Source organism: Primulina huaijiensis, chromosome 13, assembly GCF_012295235.1.
Source record: "Primulina huaijiensis isolate GDHJ02 chromosome 13, ASM1229523v2, whole genome shotgun sequence".
Classification (NCBI taxonomy): Eukaryota; Viridiplantae; Streptophyta; class Magnoliopsida; order Lamiales; family Gesneriaceae; genus Primulina; species Primulina huaijiensis.
In genome coordinates, this window is record NC_133318.1 from 17,011,518 (window position 1) to 17,030,304 (window position 18,787).

An 18,787-nucleotide genomic window follows, 5' to 3' on the forward strand; every position below is an offset into this window, starting at 1 on the left:
ATGAAAAATTATTACTTTTTATGCTAAGAGTATTACATTTTATTGTGAATATCGGTAGGGTTGATCCATCTCACAGATAAAGATTCGTGAGATCGTCTCACAAGAGACCTACTCAAAATTATATAAAAAACCAAACAAGCTTTCTGCTTATTCTATTTCTTTTTTTTATTTTTTCCCTTCCATATCTTTTTTTTTTGTGCCCCATTTCTTAACTTTGCCAGAAGAGTTTTTAAAAAAGGATTGCAATTTACTTTATTAATATGTGTGGCCAATGTAGGTATCTTTTCTGATACTTAAATTCTGAATTCGAGTTCGTGTGACTGCTTTTTGGGGAAGGTGAAGGTGAAAAATTAAAAGTGGCATGAAAAAATTGTTTCGCTGACATCAATTAATCAATACATGAAGCTTTTTGTAGGTTAGAACATTGAATGATTGAAAGTGAGATGGAAAAACAAATTTTTTTTTTTGTTTTTAAAAAAAGAAGAATCCCTTTAAAATTTATTTGCACGAACCCTCATAAGGTACATATATATCTAAAGATTTCATCGTTATAAAATAAAAATTAAAAAAAATACTCACGATATTGTGTATTTTGGCAAAAAAAACTTGTGTGAGACAATCTCACGGATCGTATTTTGTGAGATAGATCTCTTATTTGGGTCATCTATGACTTTTTATGCTAAGAGTATTACTTTTTATTGTGAATATCGATAGGGTTGACCCGTCTCACAGATAAATATTCATGAGACCATCTCACAAGAGACCTACTCGTGTATTTAATGTATCATGTTATATACATAATATGACTACTAATTTCATAAATTTAAAATAACAATTTTTTTCTAGTAGTTTTGAGAAGATTTTTTTTAAAAAAAAAAAACTCGAGTTGGGGATAAGTTAGTTATAATTGAATAAAAAAACTCGAGTTGGGGATAAGTTAGTTATAATTGAATAAGACCTCGTCGTAAACTTAGAATCTTATCCGTCCATGAGATATCATGTATGTTTCAAGAAAGCGATAAAAAATGTTTCAAGAATTTATCACAAGTACAAATGCCAATGAATGGTTGAGGGAATCAGATATTATTTTTTTCCCTTCAACAAATACGATATGTTAAAAAAAAATCTGTTTCAGTAAATTGATTCATGCGAAACACATTTGAAGTGATGAGTAGCAGGAGTTTGAGAAAATGACAGTCGGAAAAGAATGCAAAAATCCAAGCCCATTTGATGTTAAAAGCATTTCCTCATGTCACCCGAAAACTGTACTCACAATGACTTGATAATTCAAATAGTTGTTTGGAAAAACTTTAATTCGTAGCCTAAAGTTGCTTTCGATCTCACTTTCTTATCAGCACATGTATTGCTATTCACAGCACAAAAATCAAAGCAACTACTTGTACTTGGAACCTTTTTTTTTTCGAAGGGGTTATTATATTATGATTATATGAAAAAGAAATATGCCCTTTCGTGTTGTCATCATTCAAGAATGAAATCCAAGAAAATGATGGAGTTTTTTGTATAAATTGCGTTGTTGGCTTTCTCCTGCATGCGTCACATGAATTTCTGGAAGGTATCGTAACATTCTCATTAATGGGTTTTCCCCTTGAGGTGTCTTCATCTCTCATTAGTCGAGAAAGAGGGATTTGATGTATTTTAGAGGACGATTTTATTGTTTTGAAAGAATCGTATAGACATGGGCCGATCCTTTTAGCATGGCAGTCTGCTCTTTTCGTTAGTCGTGATTGATGAATGATCTCTAAATTTCGTTTTCTTGAAATTGACAGCTGAATTTTTCTTGACGATTATATGAAATGAGGTTCTTTGATCACTTGAACCTGCGGGATCATCGATCACCTACTCACCTTTTTGTTCTTTCACTGATTTAGGAGATTTGTTTGATATGGGAAAGGGAAAAGGCTGGTTCACTTGTGTGAAAAGATTTTTCATTTCCGAGTCAAAACAGAAATCAGATGAGGTAAAAATTCTATGATCATAATATGTTCTATTCTTCATTTTCATAAATTTTTTGTTTTTGATAATGGTTCTGTGAATGTGGATGGTTAGAGATCAAAGAAATGGAGTTGGTTTTTAGGAATTTTCAAGTTCATGCAGTGCCCTGAGCTGGAACAACCTCAAAAATTGCTAAACGAGGCGACAGAAGAGCAGCGAAAACGTGCATTAGCTGTGGCCGTTGCAACAGCAGCTGCAGCAGAAGCTGCTGTTGCTGCTGCCAATGCTGCAGCCGAGGTTGTCCGTCTCACGAATCTCTCGTACAAAATTGAACTGAAAAATCAGTACTTGGCAACCCTCAAAATTCAAAGTGCTTATAGGGGACATCTTGTGAGTTTCTTTAAATTCATAGAAAATTTCGCCACAAAAATTGTGCATTCAATAATCACTATGTAAGAGAAAAAAATGGGTAGGTCTTTTGCAAAAGTTAAAAAGTATCGATTAATTTTGATCGGATGTTTAGATTGATTTGGATGTTTTGCAGGCTAGAAAAGCATTGAGTGCATTAAAAGGGATAGTGAAACTTCAAGCAGTGGTTCGAGGCGAGCTAGTAAGATGCGGAATTGCTAAGAACTTAGCATCCATGCAGTTGGAAAAACCACATCATCGTAGAGCTCCAACTCTTCTTGATTACCTAAATTACAGTGAAAAGAGACGTAATCTTAGGGGAAAGGAAGGGATCAAATCTGAAGAACTAAGAGTAAATGAGGAAGATTCTGCATTATTTTGCATGATTCTTTTGGCTTAAAAATCGAACTAAAAAAACCTATATGTTGTTCATGGCAGCTTCATTGTAGTACTCACAGGAGTTGGGATTTAACCTTAGTGTCGAAAGATGGATTATACCTGAGAAAGCAAGAATCTGTCGCTAAAAGGGACCGAATGAAGCATTTTTCGTTCTCTCATCGGGTAATCTTGATTCTTTTATTAGCTTATCTGGTGCTGTATAACAAGTATCTTTATTCTTATTTTTTCTTATTTAGGAGAGGGAAAATTACCAAAACCTGCAATCAATGACCCCCAAAGAAAACAGAAAAAACAGCTGGTTTGATCAAGAATTCGAGGACCATCAGCATGAAGAAACAGAGAGGTCGAAGAATTTGCCACTTCCAAACCTTAGGCTGCGAACTACAGAGAAACAAGAACTAATGGAAGAACTAACTTCTCCCTTTTCATTACCAAGAAGATCGTTTTGTCACATGAAACAGAAATCAATTGGCGAAGATGGATCTTTACCCAATTCTCCAGTTTTTCCAGCATACATGATCACCACAGAATCTGCTAAGGCCAAGTCTAGATCACTGAGCACACCAAGGCAACGGCTGAGATTATGTGACACAAACTCAGGCCAACATTCTCCGTACAAGATCAAGATTTGTTCATCAAGTTCATTCAATGGTCAAACAACTAACACCTATAAGAAGAACATCATGGTTCATCAAGATTAAGAAAGAAAATGATTCAGTCTTTATTTATATTATATGCCAAACCTTTGAATATACTCCCACTTCTGAGCTTAGATTACAATTTATCGTGTCAATATGTGCATTTACCCAAATTTGTGCCTTTTCGCTCTGGTTTGTTGTTTTCTAATTACTTTTTGGCCGATGAATCTTATAGAGAGCCCTCTTTTCTTTCTAGTCCAAATTTTTTATCTTTTGTTTGTAAAATGACATATTATCGCCAACTGAAATTCATCATGTTATAGACTCGGTTCTCTAGCATAGAAAACTAGGTAACATAGTGAAGAAACCAGATAAATACACTATGTTCAGTAGAATTTATAGCTTAATAACGTTTGATTGTAATACATCGGTTGAACTTGAAGTCCTTATTCTATGGATACAATTTTTATTCAACAGAACTAGTTAAAACTGATCGGATACTTGCTTTGTCCATTCGGTTGGAAGACCCTAAAATGCTTTTCAATCTTAGGATTCTTCTGATTTTATGCAAATGCGGAAAAAATGTATGTTTCCATTGCCCTTTTAAGTCTTTTAGGCGTTCCATTCTTGACCCTTTGAATCAAGTTCGTGTTATAAAGTCTTGCGTTTTCAACTGTCGCCGCAATTCCTCCAACCGTAGGCCATCCACTCTCAGATACCACAAATCAACTGACGTTGCTCCATACTTTTCAAGTGCTGCATACGTAGCATCTAAGATCGCGTAGAAAGGATTCTGATACCGTAGTCCATCAGGAACAACGATTCCATCAGATGTAAAAAGCGCTCGAGGAAGGCTAATAGTTTCAGGATTGCCAAACATATGATCAGTAAGGGTATTAATTTACGAGCAAAAGGGCTCCGTTATTTGCTATAAAGCTTACGATCGGCCCAAGTTATGACCGAACATCATCTTTAAACACTCCATCCGCAATTTAATAGACCAAAAAAATAGTTTCCCATAATTTTAGTACTTTTTAGTTGGTTAAAGAATAACCAGCAGATCAAACATCGGTAAGAAAACCATAATCAAACTACAAATAAAAAATATTGGATAAATAGATAAATTACTAATGGTACGTTTTTTGCAACTAAGATTAATGTGCATTTGTTCATATCAGTTGCACAATCTATCTCAGCTTGGAAGTTTCTTATTTAGTATTTACCTTGTACAAGCATGTACAGTAAACATGTATATATAATCAATTCCCGGATCAAGAAAACGAGATTTGATATTTAGGCTGTTTATTTGGATAAAAGACCCCCCAATGTTTTTCGAGTTCCGGGCTCTTCTGATCCTCATCGATCAAGTCGAATATGTAAGCTTCGATATACTTTCCAGGCCTCCTCGGTGTTCCACCACGTACATGATTAACCAAGTTGTTGTTATAAATCCTTGCATTATCAACAGTTGTAGCTGGTCCACCGGCAGTAGGCCAGCCTGTTTCGGAAACCACGACGTCTACATTTTGTCCCCCGTACTTCTCCAAAGCCACGTGAATGGCATCCAGGATCGCGTCGAACAAGTTTTGGTACTTATAAGGCCCGTCTATCACGACAGCCGAAGGAGAAGTGAAAAGGGCGTATTCCAGGCTTATGTGGCTTGGATCCCCTGCGTAAGCTAGAAATGGGTATGTGTTTGCAAGTAAAGGAGAGTCATGTGTCTTGAGGAAATTGATAATCGGGCCAATAAACCCTGCTATTTCCGCCCTGAAAGCTCCTGCCGAGGGAGGATACGACTGGCCGAGAAGTCCCGTGCTTATGGCCGTAGAAACCTTGATAGTTCCAGAAACGGCCGAGTAAATGTTCTCCATGGCAGGGCCAACAAATGGGGCGATTCCGGCATCGGCGGGGTTTAATGGGTTGATCTCATTTCCCACAACGATGTACTTGAAACTAACGCCTGGAAATCTCCTGATATTGTTTTGGACCCATTCTTGTGCTACAGCAGGGTTTTTCCCTATTGCAGGGATATCTTCGTTCGGGATTCCTACCATGACTGAAATTTTGGAGCCACTCAGGGCTTGGAGGATGTTGGGGTTGGGGTTGTAGATTCGGACCGAGCGGATACCGTGTTGGAGGCAAAGGGAAACCACCTCTGGTGGCGAAGGTAAATTGCTACCGAGGATTCCATAACATACTCCCGTTTGAGCATCTGCATTTAATTTGTTTGAAACATGCAAAACATAATTAGTTCTTGCTGATTCCAGTGCAATATTTGCATCATGCATGTTACAATTTTCTTGAAGCCAACATTCATCGCTCAATATCATTTATTCATTTCAATAATAACGAATGGATAATTAATTAGTCTATCGAATCAAAAACAACAAAAAAAAGATGAATAAACAGGAAATTATATTAATAGACCTGCTAAACGCGAGCAAAGAAGAAATAACCCAATCAAGATTATGAATGTGACGGTACTTTTCGCGGGCAAATGAAGCAACGCATGTAACTTAGCCATTGTTAAACTAATATATATTTTTACAGTTTCGTGGAGATTGAAAATTTCGATCTCATACTTATAGGCATGTAAAGTAGTATTAGAAAATTAATTAAAAGTTGTAATATTGCACAAAGACATGGAAATCTCAGTCAAGATCATTGTTGTAAAATATATGCGAATCAAATATAATCTGGAAGCTTTTTCATATTTATCTCATTAAAAATATACATTTTTATGGCATAATTACACAAAGAAAAATAAAGATAGATTACTATTTACTGATGAAGATTGTAGATAAAAACTTTTTCTACATTATAAACATATATGTACACATTTCAATCCATGATAAAAAAAAATAGGGAAAACCGCAATTTAGTTTTATATGTTTGTTTATTTGCGATTTTTGGTCTTTTTTGTTGTTCAATTTCAGACTTAGTTATGTATTTTTTAGTTAATTTTAATCGTTTTTCGTCGAAAGTGCTGATAAGACTAAGAGATATACTCGGATCGCATGTGCCACATGAAATTCATTTATTAAAATTTAAATGTACTTGCATGATATTGATGCACGTTAATAACAATGTTGGAATTTGTTAATTCGAATATAAAAAAATTTTAAGCATGTTAATTCGAATATTGGATGTGTCGTCATGTGGATTGTTACGATCGGTTAGCTCAGGTAAAATGTTTAGAAGGGAGTTGAATAAACACTTTGATTTTTGAGTTTTTTTTTCGAATGTGAGTCAGTTCTTTGAGGAACTGATATCGAAATCTTGTATGTCAATATTAATCAGTTAAGAAAAAAATAGTACGGAAATAAACTAAGAGATAGATTTCAATATTTTGGCTTCGATACTGTAAAACCGAAGGTTTGAAAGGTAGTTACGAAATAGTAAATAAGAGAAATGAACACAAGGATTTTTCTGAATATTCGGATATTTCAAATGCTCTAATTATGTCATCTTTTCTATCTTAAGGATATGTTTTCACTAAAAGACTTTGATTAATACAACAAGATGTAATACCCCACTTCAATTTGGACTTAAACACTGCCAAATTGAAACTCTTAGCTTCTTTTATACTTATCAGTTAATAACTGAAATACTCAAATAGTAGCCTGATTGATACGACTAAATCAATGAAGTGTGAGCTTGAATTATGATTTGCAAATTGGATGTAAGCTTTACAGTGAATCACTACTGACTTGATAATTGAGTGTTCTTTGGTAATTGTTTAACTGATATTCTCGTAAAATCTTCATTCTTTCATAACTGAACTCCTTCGCTATTTATAGCTTTCGATTCCAACTGTAACATTGAATGCATTTGAGAATAGTATCAGTTGAATCGTCATTTTGTCCACGTAGACATTCTTCTGACAATAGTACGAGGTAACAGACTGTTGTGCGCCGACTGATTTGCTCAGATATAGAATGTTTGTTTGTCTACTGGAGTTCCAACTGCAACTGATGATGTGGCCAACTGATCATGAATTAAACTGGTCGACTGATCAGTTAAATTTGTCTATATTTGGTAATCAGTTCTAACTGATTTTTTTTTCAGTTTGAAAGCTCTGTTAACTTCAATTTGAGCAATTCCGTTTTACTATATCAGTTCTGCAAATATCACTTTCAGTTATGATATTGATCAGTTTTTCAATCTCCGAATCTTTTAGTTTATTAACTTCAGTTTTACTTAATTCATTTCAGTGCGATAAGTATTCTTCAGTTCTATGATTAGTTTTGTGCTATGAGTTCGGTCACTGTTCAATTTTGGTCTTCAATTCGGTTACTGGTTGGTTTGTCAAACTCCGAAACTTATAATTTCCCAACAATTTCACACTTTTTGGTGTTTGAAAAAAATTAGATTTTTTGAACTGATAAACTTCATACTGATGTGTAGATAAAATAGGTATTCTCAAATGTACAGATTCGTACAGACATAAATAAAAAATAACTTTTCATAAATCTTAAAAGAGATAAGTGTAGATTCGTAGAAATATTTCAAAAATATTAAGCTTCTTCATACTGATAAATGATATCATACACTGATTACTTTCTAGCTTTCTTGTCGACTGGTACTTTATCATTTTGACTGTTTGGTTCACTACATTTCTTGCTTGTCCCAATCTGTTTTTTCTGCTGCTCTTCTTCCCCATTTTTGTCAACACCTGTCAATTTAGAAAACAGGAGAAGTGTTGAACTAACTTGTGCATATATTTCAGCCAACTAATCTTGTACAATGTCGATCTTCTTAGATAAGCTTGTGTGTACAAAATCGATCCTGTAACTGAGTATTTCTTGGGAAGTGACCAGTTTAGGTGTTGTGACTGCATTTCTTTTCATTTTCTCAATAGTAGTGAATAAGGCAAGACACATCCTTGGTCAGTTTCTTTAAGTCCTTCATTGTATGATATTTGAGAGTGTCCATACTTAAATAGTGCAACAACTGAGTTGACTTAACTTGATAGATGATTGACCCAATATCTGTCAGATTGGACATTATATTTTCAAGCATCACATCAGTTGCGATTCGTTGTTTAGGGGAGAAATCTTCAGCAATAGCCTTGACTTTCCCTTTCCCATTCAAATCCACAATTACTGTTAATGGGGCAAAATGAGGACGGGCTCAGAGATTCTCCTTTCCCCGCCTCCATCCCCATTTCAAAAATATTAATGAGGTAAGACGAAGACGGGCTCGGAGATTTCCAGAACCAAAACTTATTATTATATATTATTATTAGTGATACTATTAACAATAATATTAATATCAATATTAATAATAATAATATTATTTTTAATATTTTAAAAAATAATAATATTAATAATTATAATATTTTTTTATTATTAATATTATTTTTTAGGCAGATTCGGAGATGGGGATCCCTGTCCCCGTTTCGGGTTTCCCCGCGAGTCTCCAAACTCGGCGAAAAAATTGTCATCCTTACTCAAAATACTCCAAAGTTAGCCATCAAGAATATTATTGATTTTAATAATCAAGTTTTGAAGAGAAAAGTTCAGAAACTAAATTAATGAATGTGATAATAACTTCAGGTCGTAATAATTGTAATATTGTTATGATAAGATTATATATATATATATATATATTCCTATTAAGATTGGTATCTCAATCTTTCTATTTACATATTTGTATTCTACAGTTGTATCATACAAATAAGGATTCTCAGTTATGAATAAAATAATTCGAAGTTTATTATCTGAACTCAAATTTCTCTCATCTCCTATCTTTTCTTATTAAATTTATAACAAAAATATATATATATATGTCTTTTCTTATTAAATTTATAACAAAAATATAATAAAATAATTCGAAGTTTATTATCTGAACTCAAATTTCTCTCATCTCATATCTTTTCTTATTAAATTTATAACATATAATATATATATATATATATAATTATAGTTATAATCATTAAAAAAATCCAAAATTTACCCTCCAAATTCATTAACAAAATATCCAAATTTTAACATTAATTTTGAATGAGATTTAGATAATCCAAAAATTTTTATAATAAAAATAAAAAATCTAGCTTTTTAATTGGTAGATCTTCCTAATTTCCAAATTAATAATTAATTAAGATAGATGAGTGGACGAAATAATTTTAGTACTGCTCAAATTGATCACCCTTAATTAATCAAATTTTAGAATTTGAAACATCGGGTTTAAATGTTAGCTTAAAAATTAAACCCATTAGGATAGACAGATCCTCGCAAATTAGAGACGCGAAAATAAATAACCGGTCCAAAATTAGCGTCCGGTTTTCATTTTCGTTCTCTCATTAATAGAAATCGAATTAATTTCTTGCGGTTGCTAATTCTGTTTCAAAATCGTGTTTTTTTTAAGTCGATAAATAAATTATTTTGCAAATTTTAACAGATAATAATGTACTGCCAATTAGCAAGGTGATTGATGGAAATGTTGGAAAACGCTTAGCAAAAAGGAAAAGAAAAATCAACATGCATGGAATGGAATAAGATATATATATATAAAAACCAACATTTACGTCCAAATTTATTTTATACCCGAAAATAATCCAAATCCAAAAAAAAAAAAAAAAAACCCAGCTAGATTCCAAATTATTCAATATTGGAGTTTATGTATAACCAATAATTTTAGAGAATATAGTTTTTTAGTCTAATGACTTGTTAAATTTTGGGTTTTGGTTAATTAAGTTTTAAAAGTTTGGTTTTGGTAACTAACTTTGAATTTTCGACTATTTGGTGCAATTGCAGACGTCGTACAAAAAAATGCTGACGTGATAAAGAAAATTGTTGATTTATCATATGTCATGTAAGTAAATAACTGAAATTAAAAGTTAGTGAACGAAAACCCAATTTTGACAAGCTAATGACTAAAACCCAAATTTAGACATTTGATGGACCAAAAAATCGTTTCCCATAATTTTCGCACTTTTTAGTTGGTTAAAGAATAACCAGCAGATCAAACATCGGTCAGAAAACCATCATCAAACTACAAATAAAAAATCACTACAACAATAAATAGCTATTATGACACTTTTTGTAGACACTTTTAATTAAATGTTGTTACAAATACTTAATAATGACACTTGTAAAAAATTAATAATGTGTACAATAAAAAACATATTATATTAGTTATCCTGACATTTTTAATTGATGTCATCTTTTATATGGAGTTTCCCACATCGTAAAAAATCATTAAAAAACTAAAATTTGTCACTATAAATAAATATGAGAATATTTGGGTCGAATAAATATTGGAGGAGGGAAAATAATTGTTTCCCTCCATATAAAAAATGATATCAATTAAAAATGTCAGGATAACTAATCTAATATGTTTTTTTATTCCGACGTTTATTTTATTTATTTTTCCTCCTCCAATATTTATCCAACCCAAATATTCCCACATTTGTTATTGTCACTATAAATAACATACACGACACTTTTAGTTGTCATTATAAATGATTTTAACTGACATATAAATTTGTCATTATTACTATAATAACAAGGCATGTATAAATGTATTTAAAACATGAGTTTTCCTGACATTTAAAATTGTCATTATATGAATAATTAGTAACACGTATGAAGTTGTCATTAACTTCTTATAATGACATTAAAAAATGTCAGAAAGTTTAAGACGACATTGGAATAGAGGACATTTGTTGGAGGTGTCACTAAAACTTAAATGTCACTAAATATTAAATATGATGACATTTATGAATGTCACCATAAGCATTTATTCTTGTAGTGAATATTGGATAAATAGATAAATTACTGACCGATGGTGCGTTTTTGCAACTAAGATTAATGTGCATTTGTTCATATCAGATTCATATCAGTTGCACAATCTATCTCCGCTTGGAAGTTTCTTATTTAATATTTACCTTGTACAAGCATGTACAGTAAACATGTATATATAATCAATTCCCGGATCAAGAAAACGAGATTTGATATTTAGGCTGTTTATTTGGATAAAAGACCCCCCAATGTTTTTCGAATTCCGGGCTCTTTTGATCCTCATCGATCAAGTCGAATATATAAGCTTCGATATACTTTCCAGGCCTCCTCGGGGTTCCACCACGTACATGATTAACCAAGTTGTTGTTATAAATCCTTGCATTCTCAACAGTTGTAGCTGGTCCACCGGCAGTAGGCCAACCCGTTTCGGAAACCACGATGTCTACATTTTGTGCCCCGTACTTCTCCAGAGCCACGTTAATGGCATCCAGGATCGATACGAACAGGTTTTGGTACGTATAAGGCCCGTCTATCACGACAGCAGAAGGAGAAGTGAAAAGAGCGTATTCCAGGCTTACGTGGCTTGGATCCCCTGCGTAAGACAGAAATGTGTATATGTTTGCAAGTAAAGGAGAGTTATGTGTCTTGAGGAAATTGATAATCGGGCCAATAAACCCAGCTATTTCCGCCTTGAAAGCTCCTGCCGAGGGAGGATACGACTGGCCGAGAAGTCCCGTGCTTATGGCCGTAGAAACCTTGATAGTTCCAGAAACCGCCGAGTAAACGTTCTCCATGGCAGGGGCAATATATGGGGCGATTCCGGCATGGGCGGGGTCTAATGGGTCGATCTCATTTCCCACGACGATGTACTTGAAACTAACGCCTGGAAATCTCCTGATATTGTTTTGGACCCATTCTTGTGCTACAGCAGGGTTTTTCCCTATTGCAGGGATATCTTCGTTCGGGATTCCTACCATGACTGAAATTTTGGAGCCACTCAGGGCTTGGAGGATGTTGGGGTTGGGGTTGTAGATTCGGACCGAGCGGATACCGTGTTGGAGGCAAAGGGAAACCACCTCTGGTGGCGAAGGTAAATTGCTACCGAGGATTCCATAACATACTCCCGTTTGAGCATCTGCATTTAATTTGTTTGAAACATGCAAAACTTAGTTAGTTCTTGCTGATTCCAGTGCAATATTTGCATCATGTTTTAATTTTCTTGGAGCCAACATTCATCGCTCAATATCATTTATTCATTTCAATAATAACGAATGGAGACAGAAAATTATATTAATAGACCTGCTAAACGCGAGCAAAGAAGAAATAACCCAATCAAGATTATGAACGTGACGGTACATTTCACAGGCAAATGGAGCAATGCACGTAACTCAGCCATTGTTAAACTTGTATATATTGTTACAATTTCGTGGAGATTGAAAATGTCGATCTCGTACTTATAGGCATGTAAAGTAGTATTATGAAATTAATTAAAAGTTGCAACATTGTATAACATGCAAATCTCAGTCAAGATTGTTGTTAAATATAAGCGAATCAAATATAATCGGGAAGCTTTTTCATATTTATCTCATTACAAATTTACATTTTCAAGGCATAATTGCACAACGATATATTGTCAATCTTAATTAATTATATATAAAAATAACATTTAATTGTAAGCTTTCAAAAAATATCCCTGTTACCCATCAGATTACATTAATTAAATAGCTGATTCTCCTCCTGCTGCACGTAATCAAGGGCAGTTGCTCAAACATTAAAAAAATTACCTAAAAATTCGTAAAATACCTCTATATACAAAAAAAATCCCAACAATTATTATTTTTTTCTACTAGATTAATAATAAAGTTAATTGCATACTTCACCCCAATAAAAAATCGAGATTACTAAAACTCTTCATGAAAAAATGATTTATTAATTTCCGGTATTCGCCATATTTTCAAATCTTAAGCATATGTATCCTTATCCGTATGTATTTTACGGATATGTGTATTCATGATTTGAAAACACAAAGAATCAATAGTTATGAGGAGTTCTCAGTCATCTCGGGAGTTTACAAGAGTAATGTGTGTACCCCTTAATAATAACAATTTTCATACCAAGAAATGAAATATAAGGCCGTCTTCGACTACAAAATCTATTTTGAGGTAAATTTTACACTAAAATAGTGCGATTTCTGCGTCAAATACAATATCCATCTTCAACTCATTTACTTCAAATCTTATACCAAAAACAATATTCTCGAAATATTTCTTTTATTTTACATATATTAATCATTATATTTTATTTAATATAAATCATTAAATCAAATTATTCCTTAATTATTAATAATTAACATAAATAAATAAATATTTAAAAAAATCAATAATTAATATTATTTAATTTTTATGATTAAATAACTAATTATTAAAATAATAAAATAAATATTATACTATTATTTAAATAATATTTATAATAAATAAAAACAAAAAAAAAAATTTTAAAAATGATGGACATCTGCGCTATTTTGGCTGAATAGCGCAGCCTCCATTGGATATCAAAATGGTGATATTAAAATGAGTAGGTTTCTCGTGAGACGGTCTCACGAATCTTTATCTGCGAGATGGATCAACCCTAGTGATATTCATAATAAAAAGTAATACTCTTAGCATAAAAAGTAATATTTTTTCATGGATGACCCAAATAAAAGATCCGTCTCACAAAATACGACCCGTGAGACCGTCTCACACAAGTTTTTGTCTATTAAAATTCATATAAGATTGGAAGCAATTAATTAAAAAAATTCCACTTTTTTCCTTCATAAAATTGTTTTGTTATATGATGTCCATTCGTAAAACATTGCTTCAATTATTTTTACATCGTGTTATTTACGTTGTATTAATCTAATTACACTACGTTATGCTTTGATCCCCTTCATAAAGAATTTATAGATAATTGTATGAAAAAATCAGTGATTCTAGTTTTGTTCAAATAACCTGCCGAACAAAACATTGGTCTAGAAACCATTATATATAATCAATTTACATGTCAAGAAAATTTGATGTGATATTTTGGCTGTTTATTTGGATAAAAAATGCCCCCATGTTTTTCACATTCCGGGCTCTTGTGATTCTAATCGATCAAGTCAAATATATAAGTTTCGATATACCTTCAAGTCCTCCTCGGGTTCCACCACCTACATGATTAAACAACTTGTTATATAATAAATCCCCGCGATGTTCGCCCTGAAAGCTCATGCCGAGGGAGGAAACGAATGGCCGGGAAGTCCGGTGCTTATGGCCGTAGAGACCTTGATAGTTCCAGAAACAGCCGAGTAAATGTTCTCCATGCAGGGCCAACATATGGGGCCATTCCGGCAAGGCAGGGTCTGACATGTTGATCTTGTTTCCACGCTCCAATTATTTATGATTCTACTAAAATTTAATTCAAATACCAATAGATTTCTATAGAGTTTATAAAAGTTTAAAATAAATATCTCTAAATTTCTTAATTCTACAAAAGTCATTTCCTAGATTGAATATACTCTCTAAATTACAATTTCTCATTTTCTTCAATATTTAATTATTTAGAAAATTCATCATTATTTTAAAACTACAATTAGTATATATATAATGCAATCTGAAAATTACAAATTAACCCATGGCGTATATCATACCTAAAGAGACCATAAAGAAATTGCTCTGAAGCTCCTCCCCCGATAAATAGATTACTGGTAAACATTTAGGGATACACCAAAAATTTGGATTAAAAATTAAAGAAATGTCCAGTTACAATTAAGTTACAAACAAATCTAACCTGATAAAAACCTTCCCTCGTTAAATAGATTTGAAAATTTTCAAGCTACCATTAGTACAATACCTCAATGACCAAATATGTGTTTAAAGGTGGGCATTTATTATAACGCGAGGTCAGCGGCACTTTGATATACATTTGAATCAAGAGTAGGTCTCTTGTGAGACGGTCTCACGAATCTTTATCTGTGAGACGGGTCAATCATACCGATATTTACAATAAAAAGTAATACTCTTAGCATAAAAAGTGATACTTTTTCATGGATGATCCAAATAATTCATGGATGATTCAAATAAGAGATCCGTCTCAAAAATACGACCCGTGAGACCGTCTCATACAAGTTTTTGCCTTGAATCAATCATCATCGCATTAATACGAGATGAAAAGTTTATAACAAATTAAATCCACCTTCTTCATAACAAATCAATCTCAATTAATATGATGGCAGAGATGTACATAGACTTTCTCAGATCAACTAAACCAGCAGATAGTTGACTCCGGGCCTCAATACGATCAGTTGCGGTGGTGGTGTCTCATCTGAGTCAAAAAGCCCCGAGTGTTTCGCCAAGACGTATTATAAGGATGCCGCTGCAAGAACCAGTCAAGAACAATATCCCCATCGTTAGATTCTTAAATAAAATATATCCTCAAATAGTCTAGCAAATGGCATCTTTAGGTTGTAATCATGTCATCCAAAGCACCGTCATTGACATTTAGAAATCTTAAAGTTTCCTCTTTACCATGAAAAAATTTTCCTTTCATGAAGTAACTGCTCCCTTCTTTAACAATTACACCATGTTCACAGGCCAAGTCCAAAACCTCCGATTTGCAGCAGATGCCTTTTCCAAATTGTATGGTTAATTAAGCTTTTGCGTTTGAAGGCGCTACCTTATTTTTAACCACTTGCACACATATCCCAAGACCAGTAGCCTAGAAAAGTAGTAATAAAAAGTAGATGATTTGCAAAAATGTAATAACCGCATATGACAAGACAACGCACAAAACTGGCTGGTTGTGGGTGCCTCTGTGTGTGTGGGTGGGTGTGTGGGGCGTTGGCATCATGTCTTCATGTGTTAGCAACAAGAAATTGCATGCTTGGGTCATAATTTTTTATTGTAGGTCTCTAAAGGAACCCAATGACAAAGCGTCAATTTCCCATTGAGGAACAAGAGCAGCTACCTGATGAAGTTGTGCAGATATAATACGAAGGAAAGGATAAAATAAGTTTGATTAATATGAAGAGAAAATTCAAGAGAAGACATAATTTTAATGTGGAAAAAACTGTCATAACTTGCAAAGTCGCCAAAAGTAACTCTGGGTCACATAAGATTTTAAGAATCAGCCTAACAAGGAGGTTTACACAAAATTTTGACAAAAAAATTGCCTTACATCAGATTGTGAAGCACAAGGGAATCCATCTACTCAATGTAACGGCTTACTCTGTTTGATAGATAAAGGGCCAAGAACACCGGTAAATAACAAATTACGTGCAATAACATCAACAATTCAATCAAACATGTGATGAACACAATGGGCATGCATTTGTTGAGGTAAATAGAATCGAAAAGGTTAAATCGCGTAAAATTAAAATTAGAAAAGAAAGATAAGTGCATACACTATCAACCACAATTACACATGGTTCTAAAATTCGCTAGGCGCTAATCGGGCGCTAGCCAGACGGGGACTAGACATCACCAGACGGATTCTACGGTATCAAGAGACTTGTAATGGTTCTTAAACAAAATTTTAGCCCAAACTTTGTTCAAATCCAATTGACACGTGGTTTATTCGTCTTGCTTAAGGTTGATCAGAATAATAGGCAATGCAAAAGAAATCAAAATAAAGAAAAAAATTACCTTTAGGGTTTGAATCGATTTTCTTATATGTGCATAAGTAAATAGACAAAGAAGATGAGAATGACGTGTTAAGACAATCGCAAGCCAACAAATCATTGTTTTAATTGGGTTTTCAAACCCAAAAAATTAAAAGAACGAGCCTATAATTCTTTCTTATGTCACGTTTTAGTTTAATTCGGCTTTCAAAAATTAAAAGTCCAAAAAAAATTTTCCAAAAGAACTTTAAACGCCTAGTCCCGCCTAGACCCGCCTAAGCGCCCTTGCCGCATAGGATGGCCGCATAGAACCTTTTCGGTGCAGTCAAACGGTGCCTAACCCGAGTTTTAGAACATTGCAATTACATCAACTGATCCAATCTTTGTCAATGTATTCACTACACTTGGCAAATTTTCAGCTGAATATGGCTGTGAAATGAGAAGCTTGTCCGTATTTACACCAATTGATTCTGCAAGCATAGGGTTCAAAGGGTTCTCCACATCCATATATGCATAGTAATCTGTCAGAAGAGAAGAATGAATCAAGTATAAGATGAATAATCCAGAGGGAATACAATAAAAAATAATCATAATAACACAGAGAGAACGTAAGGTGTGGAAGAAGACGCAAGGATTTTAAATAGACCAAAGACAACGGCAGTAACTCATGGTATCATGCATAATTGGAACTTATCAAACTGAACATTGAACGTGGAAGACATCTGATGTACAATGGTTTTACAAAGATCTATTTCTTCTCATTTTTCCACTTTATTTCCGTTGGTTCTAAAATGTATGTTGCCACAAACTAATCATATAATTTTCCACCTGTGCTAAGAATGGGTGAGACTGTTAATTTATTTCTCTTTCTTTCCCTCTTTCCCTTTGGCACTNAAACACCCTAGGAACTTCTCAGAGGGTCACCAATCCCAGAATTGCCTTAAGTCAAGCACGCTTAACTTTGGAGTTCTTATGTGATGAGCTCCCGAAAAGAAGATGCACTTTCTTGATATGAGTAGTACATATCAAATTTTTTAAGCTCTCCTCAGCTGTTCCCTTCGTCTAGAAGTCTGACAGAAGCCGCTCATTTTCCGTGCAACCTCATGGTACCGACGATCACCCCCCACCCTCTTCGATCCTAGGCCTCACATAGTTTGCTTTTAATAAGGGTACCTTTCACGAATCTTTATTTTTTTTCCTCCCAACTTTTGAAATCTCAAGCATCTCATTGCCAAAAAACTAACATCAAGACAAACCTCCAAGCTTTTGAGCCTCTTTGATAACATGAAGTGCTAGCGTTGTCTTCCCGATGCTTCTTGCCTGTAAATTTCAACCATTCTTCCCTGATTAAAGCAATCGGGATCAGCTATCAACATTCAGATTCCAGTTTGAAGCAAAAGAATGTAAAAAAGGAGAAGACATTTTGATTTCATAACTATATTATGACAAGATGTGTTGCCTATATACAGAGAAGAACCTATTCAAAATATTCACATCAATATTTTCCAAAAAAAAAATCACATGGAAGAAAAACCTAGAAGGCCTAAGCTAATAAAATAAAGACAATCCTCATGCAAAAGCTAACTCAATATATGGCTAGGCTTGGCACAAGACTGGTCATCTTTAACTGCTTATGGCAGACATAACCAAATGAGCGCTCGGGCATTAGTGAAAGTAACCCCTAATTGACACCAATAATTTCATGCACGTAGAAAATGGACAATACCAAACACCAATCATACAGAAAACATATCTAGATGCAAACCTTAGGCAATCCACCAATGCCAAGTGCCTGATCCAGCCTTAGTGAACCTGTGGATATCACAGGGGCACGCCTAGAGCGAAAGAACCGCTGCATCGACAACATCGACTTAAAGTCATTTTATCCCAATACAACGGAATGAAGATATTTGTAGATATAGAAAAATAATTAATGCTCTAAAACATTTTTCGAGGTTAATCTTATGATTAATTAAATATAAATAGGCTCATAAAATATATTTAAA

At 33.7% G+C, this 18,787-nt stretch overlaps 4 protein-coding genes and 1 pseudogene across 8 annotated transcripts; 1 reads left to right on the top strand and 4 right to left on the bottom strand.

Annotated features, from left to right (window-relative positions):
- Positions 1-1,266: 1,266 nt before the first annotated feature.
- On the top strand, positions 1,267-3,653 carry LOC140990993 (protein IQ-DOMAIN 12). Of its 5 annotated transcripts, none has more exons than XM_073460895.1 (6): positions 1,267-1,573; positions 1,890-1,978; positions 2,116-2,343; positions 2,498-2,713; positions 2,800-2,922; positions 2,997-3,653. In XM_073460895.1, the coding sequence occupies exons 2-6, from the start codon at positions 1,904-1,906 to the stop codon at positions 3,459-3,461; spliced, it is 1,107 nt and encodes a 368-aa protein (XP_073316996.1). In that variant the 5' UTR covers positions 1,267-1,573; positions 1,890-1,903; the 3' UTR covers positions 3,462-3,653. The 5 variants fall into 5 exon arrangements, with proteins under 5 accessions (XP_073316996.1, XP_073316995.1, XP_073316993.1 ...); XM_073460894.1 differs by having other exon boundaries at positions 1,268-1,573; positions 1,788-1,978; positions 2,068-2,343; XM_073460892.1 differs by having other exon boundaries at positions 1,268-1,573; positions 2,068-2,343.
- A 764-nt stretch (positions 3,654-4,417) lies between these two features.
- LOC140990835 (glucan endo-1,3-beta-glucosidase-like) lies at positions 4,418-5,948 on the bottom strand. The gene is made up of 2 exons (XM_073460657.1): positions 5,826-5,948; positions 4,418-5,610 (listed from the first exon to the last, which is right to left on the bottom strand). The coding sequence occupies exons 1-2, from the start codon at positions 5,920-5,922 to the stop codon at positions 4,670-4,672; spliced, it is 1,038 nt and encodes a 345-aa protein (XP_073316758.1). The 5' UTR covers positions 5,923-5,948; the 3' UTR covers positions 4,418-4,669.
- A 4,794-nt stretch (positions 5,949-10,742) lies between these two features.
- LOC140990817 (glucan endo-1,3-beta-glucosidase-like) lies at positions 10,743-12,565 on the bottom strand. The gene is made up of 2 exons (XM_073460641.1): positions 12,443-12,565; positions 10,743-12,278 (listed from the first exon to the last, which is right to left on the bottom strand). The coding sequence occupies exons 1-2, from the start codon at positions 12,537-12,539 to the stop codon at positions 11,338-11,340; spliced, it is 1,038 nt and encodes a 345-aa protein (XP_073316742.1). The 5' UTR covers positions 12,540-12,565; the 3' UTR covers positions 10,743-11,337.
- Positions 12,566-15,580: 3,015 nt separating this feature from the next.
- Positions 15,581-17,075, bottom strand: LOC140991284 (DNA repair protein recA homolog 2, mitochondrial-like; annotated as a pseudogene).
- Positions 17,076-17,129: 54 nt separating this feature from the next.
- On the bottom strand, positions 17,130-18,648 carry LOC140991285 (DNA repair protein recA homolog 2, mitochondrial-like). The gene is given in 4 exon segments (XM_073461207.1): positions 17,130-17,302; positions 18,038-18,091; positions 18,094-18,124; positions 18,547-18,648. Coding segments are annotated over 4 exon segments (360 nt in total).
- Positions 18,649-18,787: the final 139 nt, after the last annotated feature.